Source organism: Pelophylax lessonae (assembly GCF_965119305.1).
Source record: "Pelophylax lessonae genome assembly, chromosome: 12".
NCBI lineage: Eukaryota > Metazoa > Chordata > Amphibia > Anura > Ranidae > Pelophylax > Pelophylax lessonae.
In genome coordinates this window covers 33,095,038-33,110,201 of record NC_138779.1, presented here as the reverse complement: position 1 = coordinate 33,110,201, position 15,164 = coordinate 33,095,038, and the positions used below count along the sequence as shown (strand labels likewise).

The following is a 15,164-nucleotide window of genomic DNA, read 5'->3' as shown; positions in this document are numbered from 1 at the left end:
GTATTTGCCATCTACCATCTGCCCCCCCTCTTCTCCTAGTTCCTCGGTAGATCAGGTATTACCCGATGCTTCCTCCGCCCCTCCCCCCCGCCCCTAGGGCACCCTGTGCTCTGTCACCTTCTTAGAGACCACTGAAATTGGTCGTATTGTGGAATGTATTTATATTCAAAAATAGAAGTTAAACAAAAACTGTGCTATTTAATAAATCAGATTATTACCATTATTACCATTATTACCCTTATTAGTGTTTTATAGGTTACAAAGTGTATATTATACCCAAAAAAAAAAAAAAAAAAAAAAAAAATTTTTCTAATGTTGTGTGCCCAAAACAGAAAAAGAAAAAAAAAAACATACTTTCCCATACTCATAAAAAAAAAAAAAGAGAGGGAAAACACCTTCACTACCACTCTACACTCGTGTCTCATGTGTTTTAAAATTGTGCAAAAAAAAAAAAAAAAAAAAAAAAAGTTCAAATCAATAGTGATTTTGTGCAAGAAAAAAAAAAAAAAAAAAAAAATGTGACCTTATCTCTTATCCTCCTCCCAGGGGGGGGGGGGGGCGGGGTATATCCATGTATCCATATACCCTCAAAAAAAGAAAAAAACATGTTGGAGCTGATTGCTTCAGAAAGAAAAGGGGGAACAGCCGACAAAGGGGTGGGGGGGAAAAAAAAAAAAAAAAAAGTTATTGAAGAGAGAATTTTATAATAGCAGTATTTCTTCCTGTCATTTCTTCATTCTCTCATTCCAATTGGATCCTCAATTTCACTTAGTTCTCTCAGACCTGTCCTTTCTTATTACCATGTCCATTCAACCTCCGTTCACGGGGTCCCCAGTTTGGGTACCCCATTGTTCTGGGGGAAATTGTAAGCCAGTCCTCCACCTGAACAGGTTCTGTGCCCAAGAACTCAAATAAGTTGGGTAAATCCGCTGGGGTACGAAGAACAAACATGTCTCGTTCTTTAAAAAAAGTCACTGCCAGCGGGTATCCCCATCTGTACCTAAAACCTTGTTGCTTTGCTCTCTCCAGCACTGGCCGTAGTAATGATCTGCGGTAAAGCGTGGTTTTAGACAGATCCGGGAGTATTTTTATTTTAGCCCCTGCGACTTCCACTGTGCCTATGTCCCAGGCTTTCCGGAGGATCTCCTCTTTCTGTGTGTAGTAATGCATTTTACATACTATATCACGGGGTCTGTTGGAGTCTGTATATCTGAACCCTGTCAGTCTGTGGACCCTATCAATTTCCATAGGGGCCGCAGGATGTGAGGTGGGGGCTAGCACTTTTAGAAAAATGTCTCTCACCTTTTCTTGTAAATTTTCCCCTTCCACCTCTGGTACTCCTCTCAGTTTTAAGTTCCCCCTGCGGCTCCTATCTTCTAAGTCTTCCATATGAAGTTGCATATTAATGGTGGCCTCTGATAGTGTCTCTGTGGTCTTCTTTATATCCGCTACTTGGTCCTTTACTTGTGTGACCTCGGTATCTTTTAAAGTAACTCTATCTGATAATTGGACCATATCTTTGCGGAGTTCCTGGATATCACGTTGGTGTGTTTCCTCAATCCGCATTATTAATGCCTCTATCTCTGCTTTAGTGGGCAGTGCTTTCAATAAGTCTTTGATATCTAGATTTACCTTTTCCTGCTGAATCCCGGGGTCGGCTTCGGGTTCTCTCGCTGCTGTCCAACCTGGGTTTGTCATGTTCCCCTCTGGCGGCTTCTCTCCTTTCTCCGCATGCTGTGTGCACTGCACTCCCTGCGCATTCTGTTTGGGCTGTGTCCCCACACGTGCCGCCGCCATCTTGGTTTCCGGCACTCCGGGCAGCTGCTGCTGGAAGTATTGCTGTATTCCACCACCTGATCTCCTCTGTAGTTGACGCCGGTCTACTACCGAGCGATCGCTAACCGAGCGGGTCACTGGACGATTCCTGACCGGGTTACTTGTTTGCATGCCGTGTAGCTATGCCGTGTCGGGGCAGTCCGGGAGAGGGATTAGCGGGAGCTCCTACTCACACGTCCTCACATCTCTTCCTCTCCAAGCCACTCCCCCACCAATATTCTGATTATTATCTATTGTCTTACCCCCTTCCTGACCAGGTCCTATTTTGCGATTCGGCACTGCGTGATTTTAACGGACAATTGCGTGGTCGTGCGACGCTGTACCCAAATGAAATTGACGTCCTTTTTTTCCCCACAAACAGAGCTTTCTTTTGGTGGTATTTGATCACCTGTGCGATTTTTTTTTTTTTTTTTTTTTTTTTTTTTTTTTTTTTTTTTTTGCGCTATAAACAAAAAAACTAGTGTACATTTTGAAAAAAAAAAAAAAACAATATTTTTCACATTTTCTTGTGTGAAATTCCCCCCCCCCCACCCCCCCAAAAAATGTAAAAATCAAATTTTTTTTTTTAACATTTTTGGCCAATTTGAGTTCTGCTACATATGTTTGGTAAAAAAAATCGCAATAAGCGTATTTTGATTGGTTTGCGCAAAAGTTATTGCGTTTACTAACTAAGGGAAAGATTTCTGTCATTTTTGTTTTTTTTTTTTTTTTCACCCTGCCATATGCGAATAGCTGGGGGTGTCAGTTCAAAGTTAACGACACCCCCAGATCAGTTCACGTATCGCAGTGCAAACTGATATTCGGACATGGATCGCATAGGTGCGAACCACCATGCGATCCGATTCTGCTGCGGACCCAAAAAAGGGTCCTGTGCATGTTTGTGCTGAATCAGATGCGAATTCAGTCATACTATCTGTATAGCTGAATGTGCATCGCACAGACACGCATGTGATTTTTTTTCAGAGCAGTGCGCTCCGAATCACATGTGATGTCTGCCATCGCACTAATGTGAACCGAGCCTCACTGATAGAAATGTATACATTCGCAGAAATTTTTACATCCTATTTCTTAAAATTTTCTCGTCACTGCAATTGAAAACAAACTGATTAGAAAAACGAACATACATTCTTACAACGAAAAAAACGTTAAACAAAATTTTACCAGTGTAGTTTAGGAATAGTGATCCGTGTAGAAGTAACCCCTCACTGTGGTTGTCCGTGGCAAATTGCCACTCTGCATTATGGTGGCATTGTAGATGGAAGATAACTTGCCACTGCTCTAGGAACCCCTAGAAACTTCAGGAGGCCCCCCAGGGTTCATTGATAAACTGTTTGAGAAACGCTGGCTTTGATGGAGATTGTCCCTTTTTAATTTTGCTTAGTTTTACATCTATAATGAACAATGTACAACTTCTAATAACTTCCTCCAAATCTTCATTAATGTCTCTTATTCTGTCTTTACTTTCTTTGGGATCTGGTCGTCTTCTCACTCAGCATGAGCCGTATTATGCAGTATCATGGCTGCCGCAGCTACACCGGGGATCGCAGTAATTACAGTGCCCTGGAAGACAAGATGGATTTGCTGGTGGATGCTAATGATGCCATTCTGGAGAGAGTGGTGGGTGCTTATTTTTATAGCTAAATATATAAATGAGTAATACCGATTTTATTTAAAAAAAAAAAAAAAAATGTATAAACCTGTACAATTCATAAATTAAGTATAAACAATTATTCCAGACGATGTATAGTGATAATTGATAAAACAAATGATCAGTGCACATACTCGTACACTTATAGACTGCACAAAAAACAAGAGTCTGGACCGTCACCAAAAAATGACTTATCTGCTTTAATTTTCTTAACCTCAGCCTCTTTAGAAATGGCAATTTAAAAAAAAAAAAAAATAACTTTTTTGGAAGCCGGTACATTTTTTTTTTTTTCTTAGCACGATGTTGCCTTAGCCTGCCAGCAGCCTTCTGGGGTCATATTTAAGGAGGATCTAGGACCAGTATCGCTGCCTTCTGGGGTCATATTTAAGGAGGATCTAGGCCCAGTATCGCTGCCTTCTGGGGTCATATTTAAGGAGGATCTAGGCCCAGTATTGCTGCCTTCTGGGGTCATATTTAAGGAGGATCTAGGCCCAGTATCGCTGCCTTCTGGGGTCATATTTAAGGAGGATCTAGGCCCAGTATCTGTGCCTTCTGGGGTCATATTTAAGGAGGATCTAGGCCCAGTATCGCTGCCTTCTGGGGTCATATTTAAGGAGTATCTAGGACCAGTATCGCTGCCTTCTGGGGTCATATTTAAGGAGGATCTAGGCCCAGTATCGCTGCCTTCTGGGGTCATATTTAAGGAGGATCTAGGCCCAGTATCTGTGCCTTCTGGGGTCATATTTAAGGAGGATCTAGGCCCAGTATCTGTGCCTTCTGGGGTCATATTTAAGGAGGATCTAGGCCCAGTATCGCTGCCTTCTGGGGTCATATTTAAGGAGTATCTAGGACCAGTATCGCTGCCTTCTGGGGTCATATTTAAGGAGGATCTAGGCCCAGTATCGCTGCCTTCTGGGGTCATATTTAAGGAGGATCTAGGCCCAGTATCTGTGCCTTCTGGGGTCATATTTAAGGAGGATCTAGGCCCAGTATCTGTGCCTTCTGGGGTCATATTTAAGGAGGATCTAGGCCCAGTATCTGTGCCTTCTGGGGTCATATTTAAGGAGGATCTAGGACCAGTATCACTGCAGGCTGCGGCTTATGCATGCACAGCAGGGAGAGCCCACTGAGAGACATCGGGAAGTCACAGCCGGCTCCCAAAACCAAAATGGGTGTGCGGAGGAGCAGATGCCCTGATGAGAATCGTCTGCATAAAAGATAACGCTTGACTCCAGGGACTGGTATGGATGTGTCTTAAGCTCCGAAAGATTTTACCCCCTTCCTGACCAGGGTTTTTTTTGCGAATTTGATTTTTTTTTTTTTTTACTGCGTGACTTTAACGGACAATTGCGCGGTCGTGCGACACTGTACCTAAACTAATTTGACGTCCTTTTTTTCCCACAAACAGAGCTTTCTTTTGGTGGTACAGTATTTGATTCCCTGTGTGATTTTTTTTTTTTTTTTTTTTTTTTTTTTTTTTTTTTTTTTTCATGCGCTATAAACAAAGAGCGTCAATTTTGCAAAAATAACAATATTTTTCAAATTTTTTTTATATGAAATTACCAAAAAAAAAATGTAAAAATCTAAATTTTTTAACATTTTCGGCCAATTTGTTTTATGCTACATATGTTTGGTAAAAAAAATCGCAAAAAGCGTATTTTGATTGGTTTGTGCAAAAGTTATTGCGTTTACTAACAAAGAGATTTTTGTTGTTGTGTTTTTTTTTTTTTTTAGCGCGTAATGGCGGCGATCTGCGATTTTTGCGGGACTGCGACATTGGGGCGGACAGATCGGACCCTTGACTGACATTTTTGACACTTTTGGGGTTACCAGTGACATTACTACAGTAATCAGTGCTATATATATATGCACCGTTACTGTAAAAATGACACTGGCAGTGAAGGAGTTAACTGTATTGGAGAGGGAGGGGTTAACTGTGTCCTAGGGGCGTGCTTCTAACTGTGATTGGCTGTGGCTTGATGTGTAAGAACAGTGATCAACGGTCCTACATAGTAGAACCGTTTGATCATCATTCTTACATAGGGAGAACTGACAGGCGGCTTTGTTTACACTAGCCGCCTGCCTTTCTCCCGCTGTCACGGACGATCGCGAGTGCCCGGTGGACATCGGGTCCGCGGGGCACACACACACACACACGCGCGCGCGCGGGGGGGTCCGTGACCGCGCCCGCTCCCAAAACCCTCACAGGCTAGCGATGTAGACCTACGTTACTCTGTCTGTGAGGGGCTGACTGCCGATGTAAATAGTCGTGCGGCAGTCGGCAAGTGGTTAACCTCCCTGGCGGTCTGATTATTTCAGATTTTAGGTGCTGAAAGCGGTACATTGTCTTGCATAGAAATCTGTTTTACATTTTAAAACTCACCTTCCCCTCGCCAGCTGTGTGCTCGGCCGATGCCGGCACCTGTCTTCCAGTCCCCTCCTGTGAGCGTTGCGACGCAGGGGGGGTGGAACCGACTGCAAATTCAAAAATGTAAATACACTTAATGAGATGATACAAAGCTGTGATCCTAACAGATTACACTGTATTATGCCATTTCACCACAGGATTTCTCCTGGTGACTTTTCCAGTGCCCTGCCTGTGCTTTTCCAGTGCTTTGTGCCTGGAAAATTGAGAACGACCATGGCGTCCAAAAATTTTTGTTTTTGCGCAAAAGCGCTTTTAGACGAACTGGAAAACGGCGACAGTGAAACGTAGTTGAAGAACTGAGCGATAGCGATTCGTGGGAAAATTCGTCATCGGGTGTGGAAAGTGACGACAGCGACGATTCTGATGTCTCTTTCTGGCACATCGCTCCGTTGGAAATTCTGAAGAATCATTTGATATTCTTCCCAAATTTCACATCTATGTGCCAGAAAGAGAAATCAGAATCGTCGCTGTCGTCACTTTCCGTACCTGATGACGAATTTTCCCACGAATTGCTATCGCTTAGTTTCGATGTCGCTGTTTTTCAGTTCATCTAAAAGCGCTTTTGCGCAAAAAAAAAATGCTTTTTGGACGCCATGGTCATTCTCTATTTTCCAGGCACAAAGCACTGGAAGTCACCAGGTGAAATCCTGTGGTGAAATGGCATGATACAGTGTAATCCGTTAGGATCACAGCTTTGTATCATCTCATTTGGTGTAATTACACTTTTGAATTTGCCGCCGGTTCCTCCCCCCTGCGTCGCAACCCTCGCAGGGAAGGGAACCTGAAGGTAAGTGCCGGCAATCGGCCATGCACAGAGCGGGTAGAGAGTGTGAGGACGGCGGGGGAGCGCAGGGAAGGTGAGTGTGCTTCTGGGGTAATCCTGAGTGTGGCTCAGGGTTACCACTTTTAGTACTGAAAATTAACCCCGAGCCACACTCAGGAATACCGCCAGGGAGGTTAAAGGATAAGTTCACCTTTGGAACATGTTACATGTTTCACCTGTTTTTAGGGTAGAACATGTAACATGTTCCAGTATCTGGGATCTGCGATCTGCAGCTACACGGCCATGTCATTGATTCACATTTTTTGTCAATGATTGCCTACAAGTACCGTAGCTACTGACGGTTTGTATTTCTCAATGAGCTGCGCTGAGTGCTCTCGTAGTCCTTTGATCTTCCTGCTCGTTTGGCTGTACTTCTATGAATTACAGGAGTGCAGTTTCCTTCTGAAAATCTCTAAAAATCTATGAAAAGATGAATACACAAAGATTCATTTTTTTTTTTTTTTTGGCATTTATTTTTTTGTATCTTGATGATTTTTAAAACTGATTTCCACGTTTCTTTCAACTTTAAATAGTTTAGAACAAGCCGGTCCAAATGAACTTCTTCACTAACAGTTGCAGCGACTGTGTGCGCTGTAATAATTGCATGTAGCCTCAGGTACAAACAGTATACATTTGTGTTTCGACAGTGGGAAGAGATCTTCCTATCCCACTTCTGGAATAAAATTTAAAGCAGACTTTCACACTGCTTGTTAAGTCGCCACCTCTCGACCCCCCCCCCCCCCCAACTCTACACAAATAGGACCGGTTTATTTTTACTTGATAAAAGCGCAGCCCTGCCCCTCCGTGCACGTTGTTTGCCTAGTCGATGTCACATATCCAAGCAGCGCTTGATCTGTTGGCTAGCTGAGTATCTATACTGTGCCTACAACACCACCAGGTAAGCAGGGGGTATAGGAAAAAAAAAAATAATGAAGGGGGGGGTAAGCTTAAGTTCCTCTTTAAATTGGTAGTAAACTCTCCTGGACAACTCGGCACCATAGGAAGCAGTGTGATATAACGTACTAGTTGGTGGCTTTAACGTTTTTTTTTCCAAGGCGCGATGTTGTGGAGATATTATCCTCTCCTTTCAATTGCGTCTCTGGCGCATGCATATCGGTGTCCAGATTGACCGCACATTGAGTATGTCATCACTGTACAGCTACGTGTCGTATCATCATTTGTAATCCCATGAGCGTTCTCATCATTTACCAGTTCCTGAAAAACCCCATGGGACTATTGACGTCACAGGGGGTGTTTACAAAGCATCAACACCAAGGAATGAGGGAAGACACTGATTTGATTGCTGGCTGTGCGGTAACCAGTCAGGAGTAATATATTTACATGTGTATTCTGATTTACTTATGCGGGGCTAAGGTCTATGGCAACCTTAGATGAAAACTAGGCTTGGTCTACTTGTACTGAGTATGTGCGAGGTTCTTGCAGCGATGCGGGAGAAAGGGCGGAAGTACAGATGTGGGAGGAATAAAGAGGTTGCCAAAAATATGGCACCGGCCTCAGTTAAGAAAAGACAACTATCGAAACAAGCTGCATCAATAGTAAGGCTGCTGATATGATGCTCCAAAGTATAATATTGTACTACTGTGTTTTTTTTTTTTTTTTTTGTACTGAGTTTACTACTGCTTTAATTTGGGCTGAGTGCTGGGCTGTCATTGAGAAGCAGTGACAGGTACTCTTATTTTGCAGGGCATGATGCTGGACGAAGCTTCAGGGGTGCACCGTAGCCAGGAGCCCATTCTGCCTGCAGGTCTTGAGCCACCAAAGACGATTATCTCTAGCTGGAACCGCAAGGTAAGCAGAAGCCACAAACCCTGGAATTCTTTCAAATTTCTGCTGTTTTTTCTGGGGGGTGGCGCTCTTAATGTACCTGTTTGTTTTGTATTTGCAGAGCAAAGACGCAAGCAAGACACAAATTTTTCGTCTGCTACAGGCCAAGAACATTCTGCGACCACAGCTAAAGTTCAGAGAAAAGATAGACAACTCGAACACTCCTTTTGTCCCAAAAATATTTATAAAGCCAAACGCTCAGAAACCGCTTCCAGAGTGTAAGGACTTGCCATAACACTGGGAAATGTATTGTCCCCACCAGTTCATGTTTCTTGATGCCACTCCTGGGAAGTGATCCCACCTATCTACTGCTATCTGGGACTCCGTTAGAGAAATTTGCTTTCACACTTCCTGTCTTGGTAACAACCCCTTTACCAGACAGGAAGTGAGGGAAAATCTGTACCAGGGACAAAGAAATAAACTGACGGGTATTAAAAACAAAAAGCCCCCCCCGGTGTTCATACCTAAGCAGCACTCGGTCCCCAATATTCCAGAACAAACAAAGAGACATTTGCCCATGGGACATTTAGGAGTGGTGCTAAGTAAAGTAGTACATGTATATAAAAAAAAAAAAAAAAAAACTACAATTTATTGTATGCATTTATGCCTTTTGTGGGACATGCCCACTTCATCAGGAGACAGTCGCAGTTGGTTTATATGTATATAGGAATTTGGTACAAATCAAGACCACATGGTAGAGGTTAAAGGAAATGACATCTAGATCTTAATGCTGAAAAACATTAACAGCGAGGGTTCCTCCTGGGACCTAAGGGATGGTGGGTGACCAGGAGGTGGGTACAGTGGCCAGACCCCCACTGTAGCACCCCTTGTTAATAGAGGAGGCAATAGAGAGTTCAAAGAGCACAACAGCATGAGAGGATGCTGCACACACCCAAATGATCGGACTGACTTCCATATGTACACATAAACCTACTGTGGCTGTCTCCTGATGAAGTGGGTGTTGTCCCGTGAAATGCATAGCGATTACAGCTTCTGCAATTTACACAATGATTTACTAACCATGTTGGCATCTAGAATGTACATTGGTGAAACCGTGTTTTTATATTTGACACTAATGTGGAAGTGGATATGTTTTTTTATGTAAATTTGAAATTGACTTTGTGCTTTTATTTATTTATGTGTGTGTGTGTGTGTGTGTGTGTGTGTGTGTGTGTATATGTAATGTGTATATAATTTGATGTACTTACTTTACTTGGCACCACTCCTAAAAGTCCCATGGGCAAATTGTCTCTTTGGTTGACAGGGATATTAGCCTTCCTATTGTACTAAAGAAATGTGTTTTGTCTATTATGTTGTGGAAAGTTACACTCATTTTCTCTATGGTGACACGTTGTCAGCAGGAAAGGAAGTCAGTTGAAATCTCTCTAACAAAGCATGTGGACACAGAGCAGGACTCGGGAGTGAGCACGCACGAGTGCTCCAAAAGCAAGTGGCTTGCTGTGGGCACGCTTAGCAGAGGGAAGGATGCAGGAGCACCGGCGGGGGAACCGAGAAGAGGATCAGGGCTGCTTTGTGCAAAACCTTTTTTGCTTTGGACAGAGGGCCACCGTTGAGGAGATTCACTCTCTGTATTTGTCCTGTTTACCATTATTGATAGTGAAAGTAAAAGAAACCCATTTTGGGTTGTCCCTAGAAAAGTAATAGAGGGGAAGTCTTTCAATAGGGACACTAGTTCTGATGACCTGGGGGTTCCCAAAGAATTCCTTTAATTTGCAGGGATTTCCTCTCACTTCCTGTTTGGCTATGGGACAGGAAGTGAAGAGAAATCTCCTCAATGGGACAGAGATGGCGAAAAATAGACCTTACAGGGGTTATAACCCTCCCTAAGGGTCCTTTCACACGGGGCTCCTTATGTCCGTATTTTATCCCATTATTTTGCGGATGAAAAAAGGACATAATGCATGTCAATGGGATTGCGGATGTCAGCGGATGACCATCCACTGGCGTCCGATTTGCGTCCTTTTTGATCACTTCGTTTTTTTCTGAACGGAAGAGAACCCTATTTTTCTTCCGTTTAAAAAAACGGAACGGACGCAAAAACGGGATGTCATCGGTGTCATCCACTGACATCCGCAATCCCATTGACATGCATTATCTCTGTTTATCATCTGCAAACGGATGGGATGATAAACGGACATACGGACCGGATGACACAAGTTTCATCCGTGTTCGTAAAAAAAAAAAAGTCCTGGAGCGGATCAAAAAACGGTCCGCCCCGTGTGAAAGGACCCTTACTCTATCCAAAATAAAATGTTTTTGCCTCTAGTTCTGCTTTAATTTAAATAACAGCTGTTAGTACTCTTTAGGCTTCCAGATTTTCATGGTTGCCAATGTTGTGTGACTTCTATAACGCACTTTTCTAGATAAAGAATACAAAACTAAGAAAAATGTTTTGGGTGGACATACACTTTAATTAGACTACCTAATAATTCCAGGAACTTTCTTTGATTTTCAGTACTGGCATCTTGATGGTAGTAATTTAAATATGAGGTTGTTTTACTAAAGGCAAACATATTGTTCAGTTGCTCCAGAGCTTATTAAATGGGGTAAAACCTCACTTTGCAAAGAATACCCAATTGCATGCAAAGAAAAAAAAAAAACAGCATTTTTTGCTTGCACATGCTTGTACAATAGAAATCAGCAGAGCTTCCCCACAGATCTGCAGCAACTGCATTTGCAGTGCACAGTATATTTGCCTTTAGTAAATCAATCTCTGTTTGATTTCTGAGGCGCGGTGAGCGTGAATTGCAAATCTGCTTGAAGCTGTAATATACATTTAGAATTCCTCAAATTGTCAGCTCTTCTAATAGGGGGTGACTGTGCTCTGCTTTTCCCCAGTTCTCAGGACTAAACGGGAGCAGCGCCCTGAAGACCTGGACATCCCGGCAGCCCTGGCAGATTTTATCCACCAACAGCGAACACAGCAGACTGAATATGACATGTAAGATGCATGTAAAAAAAAAACGGGGGGGTAGAGATAATGAAAAGTGTTACAAGCATAAACATAGAAAATACAGCAGATGCTGCCCGTAAGAAAGGGGGCAGAAGTTCCTTTGGTAATTGGGAGCGATCACTTGTCTTTTCTACTGTTTCTTTGACAGACAGCACAGGGAGAAGGAGGACGGAGCTTCATCCTCCGATCTCTCTGCCTGTATCTGCCCTCCACTTGGCTCAAAGTGAGAGGAAGGAGGAGGTTTGTTAACTGTTTAGGCTCTGCTTGTGTTCAGTGGTCACTGCACAGGCAGAACGAGGGAGGTGAGCTGTAGCAATCACACACTTGTCAATAAATGTAAAAAAATCACAACTTGTTTTTTAGTTCAATCTCATTTTATTAAAGGTAAATTTTCAATACCAACATAGAAAAAGATAGCAAACAATAATCAAGAAAACACAGCGAGCATACAGTATCTCTTATGTCAAATATACATGTTCGGTCAAATATACAATTTGGAGATGACTGATAAAACATTGTATCAGTAGAGGACAATATGTAAACTAGAATCCAGTGTTATGGCATATTCATACGCAGCATTGCAACACACAAGTTTCATAGAGCACCGCCAAAGGAGGTATAGTACTGTATGAGAGCCATTGAGAGTGTAAATTGCAGTCCGGATCATTAAACAGCCAACAGGACCTCAGTATTGTATGGCAGGTAAAGGAAAAAGTGACATTAGTTTTTATCAGTGTACATAGACCAATAATATGCAGAAAGGAAGTCCGAGGAAAGAGCTAGAGAAAGCAAGAAAAGCAGAGTAGGGGGTTATTGGGTGAAGCACGCCCCCCGCTCCGACCCATCAGCTCCCTCCCGGGGCTGGGGATCCCCCCCAGTCTAAAGCCCTGTACACGCGTACCGATTGTCGGCCGTAAATATTCGGCCAACGTCCGATCGGCCGATTGTAGGCTTGTTAGTATGATGCTTCCGACAACCGACAGCGACTTTTCGGCCAAACAGAATCAGGTGTGCAGGCTATAAAATTTTTGTTGCCCGTCACCAGAACGGCCGATTGTTCGCCAGTCAGTACACAATTCGGCCGACAAACAGCAGATTAGCAAGACTGGGCATGCTCAAAAAAGAAAAAACACAGGGAAAGTTAACCATCACATGACATCACTTTCTGCAGTCGGCTGTTGTTGGCCGACAAAATTCGTGTGCATTCTTTTGCACTTTTCAGCGGACAGGACAGCCCTGGACAAAAGACGGCCAATCGTTCGGCCGACGATCGGTACGTGTGTACGGGGCTTTAGATTTAAAGTTGTCTGAGCAATGGAACACATCCTAGGTGGACCAGACGGTGGAGAATCGCTCCTCCCGAGCCAACAGATTTTCCAGGATTCTGATCCCATCCACCTCCAAGGCCCACTCGAGCTTAGAAGGCATGTTTGAAGTTCCAATGTCTGGGGATCACTGTCCTGGTTGCTGCCAAGAAATGCCGAAGAACATCATTCTTAAACTATTTGAAAGAGCTTGGAATTGGGGACAATAGGGCCAATTCCGGCTACTACTTATTTTTTTTTTTTTTAACACTTTTTCCTCAACCATGGGGGGGGGGAGAGACTTTTTTCCATGATTCTATTTTTTCTTTTCTATTTCTATCATAGGCGTACCTATAGGTAAAATTTTAAAGATGGAAATTTACTTCCTCTTTTTAATAGAACAACAGTAAATTATGGGGGGAGTGGGAACGGATACCCCTCATTTAAGGCATCGGTAATAAAATGCTTAACCATAGCAAAAGAAAGGAAGTAATTAATTGCTGTGCTTAGTAATTTCGACAGCTTCTCCATTCAAGTGAAACACAACAGAGAGTGACTCCTTATGCAGACCATGGAAAGTAATGCAGTATGCACACACCTACACACTTACCATTGGGTGTGTCTGGGTACCAATGGTACTGCTGTAATAATGGCTTTATTGGCTGGTCAGCCATCCTGTAGTAATCATTTTTAGTCTTCTCTAACTTTAATGTTGCGTTTCAGGACGGCTCACCCTTATCAGTATGAATTGGATCACTTTAATCCTCTGGAGAAACATATGGAAACACCAGACATACAAGTAAGTTTTGCAGCCTGACTGCTCATCAAGGATCTACATAATTAATTGCACTTTATCTTTAATATATGAAGTTCTCTCTTGATACATGTATCCCAAAAATTGTCAGAGGTCTCCCCTGTAGCGTTTGATCTGAATTGACTAATACCTGAATCATCATATATAATCCTAGGATCTGCCTACAACAGTGTAGTCAATGGATGCTCTGCACCAATTTCCAGGAAACTTGTACTTGGCTTTAATCCTGATTTCCATAAGCAAGAGTTAGAGATGTAAAATTTGCAGAAATTTTGAAGCCATGTTCTGGAAAAAATTGACATTTTTGAAAAAATATTTAAAAAAACGGGTGCAGCTGTTTTGCAAATGTAAAGTCCTATTTGATGATTCTGCTGGTGAGAAAACATGTTGTGATGATCCAGAAGCAGCTGAAATATTGTTTGTGGAATGAGAACTCTGGAGGGAAAAGCTCCTTGCATTTTATTTATGGTTGCATTTAATTCCATAAAGTATTATTGTAATGTCTTTAGAGGACCTCTGGCATGCAAGAATGTTTTGCCATCCTTTGTAAATATTTTATCCTTGTTAATAATTTAATATATATAATATATTCACTAAAGCGCCGTACACACGTAGCGATTGTCGGCCGTAAATATTCGGCCGCCGAACGATCGGCCGATTGTCGGCTTGTTAGTATGATGCTTCTGACAACCGACAGCGCATTTTCGGCCGAACAGAATCTGTTGTGCAGGCATTAAAATTTTTGTTGGCCGTCACCAGAACGGCCGATTGTTCGCCAGTCAGTACAGAATTCGGCGACAAACAGCCGATTAGCAAGACTGGGCATGCTCAGAAAAGAAAAAACACACGGAAAGTTAACCATCACATGACATCACTTCTGCAGTCGGCTGTTGTTGGCCGACAAAATTCATGTGCAGTTTTCAGCCGACAGGACAGCACCGGACAAAAGACGGCCGATCGTTCGGAAAAACATTCGGTACGTGTGTACGGGGCTTTAGATTAAAGAATGTATACCATTCTTTATTTAATTCTTGATTAGTGACTCACATGTATAATATCAAAGAACATGTTCCACACACTTCATTTTTTTTTTTTTCTCTCAATGGTTCTCAAAAAACAAAGAAAAAACTAAAGGCTTTGGGAAAAAAAAATAAAAAAATGTTTTTCCCAAGTTTTCAGTGTGTGTGTGTGTGTGTTTTTTTTTTTTTCCCCAGGACCTTACCATTTCTAGCAAGAGTACATATCACCAGCACGCCATGGATCTTTAAAATAATGTCCAAACCTTTATTCGAGTAATTACAGCAGTAAGGTGCAATGTTTTGGAGCCCCACTGGAACCCTTTGTCAGGCATGTGATGAACCCATATGCCTGACGAAGGGGTCAGGCGTGGCTGTACAATGTTGTACCTTACTGCTGTGATCACCAGAATAAATGTTTGGACAGTATCCTTAATATCCATAGTATATTGTCAATATACTATATACTCTTGCTT

The 15,164-nt window shown here is 42.5% G+C and overlaps 1 protein-coding gene across 1 annotated transcript in view; it reads left to right on the top strand.

Annotated features, from left to right (window-relative positions):
• Positions 1-15,164, top strand: part of EXOSC10 (exosome component 10) — a 57,510-nt gene that overhangs the window by 10,695 nt on the left and 31,651 nt on the right. Inside the window, exons 3-7 of the mRNA XM_082274526.1 lie at positions 3,330-3,453; positions 8,440-8,544; positions 8,642-8,798; positions 11,440-11,542; positions 13,582-13,657. Coding sequence (XP_082130652.1) covers positions 3,330-3,453; positions 8,440-8,544; positions 8,642-8,798; positions 11,440-11,542; positions 13,582-13,657 — 565 coding nt within the window. The remainder of the gene's footprint in view (positions 1-3,329; positions 3,454-8,439; positions 8,545-8,641; positions 8,799-11,439; positions 11,543-13,581; positions 13,658-15,164) is intronic.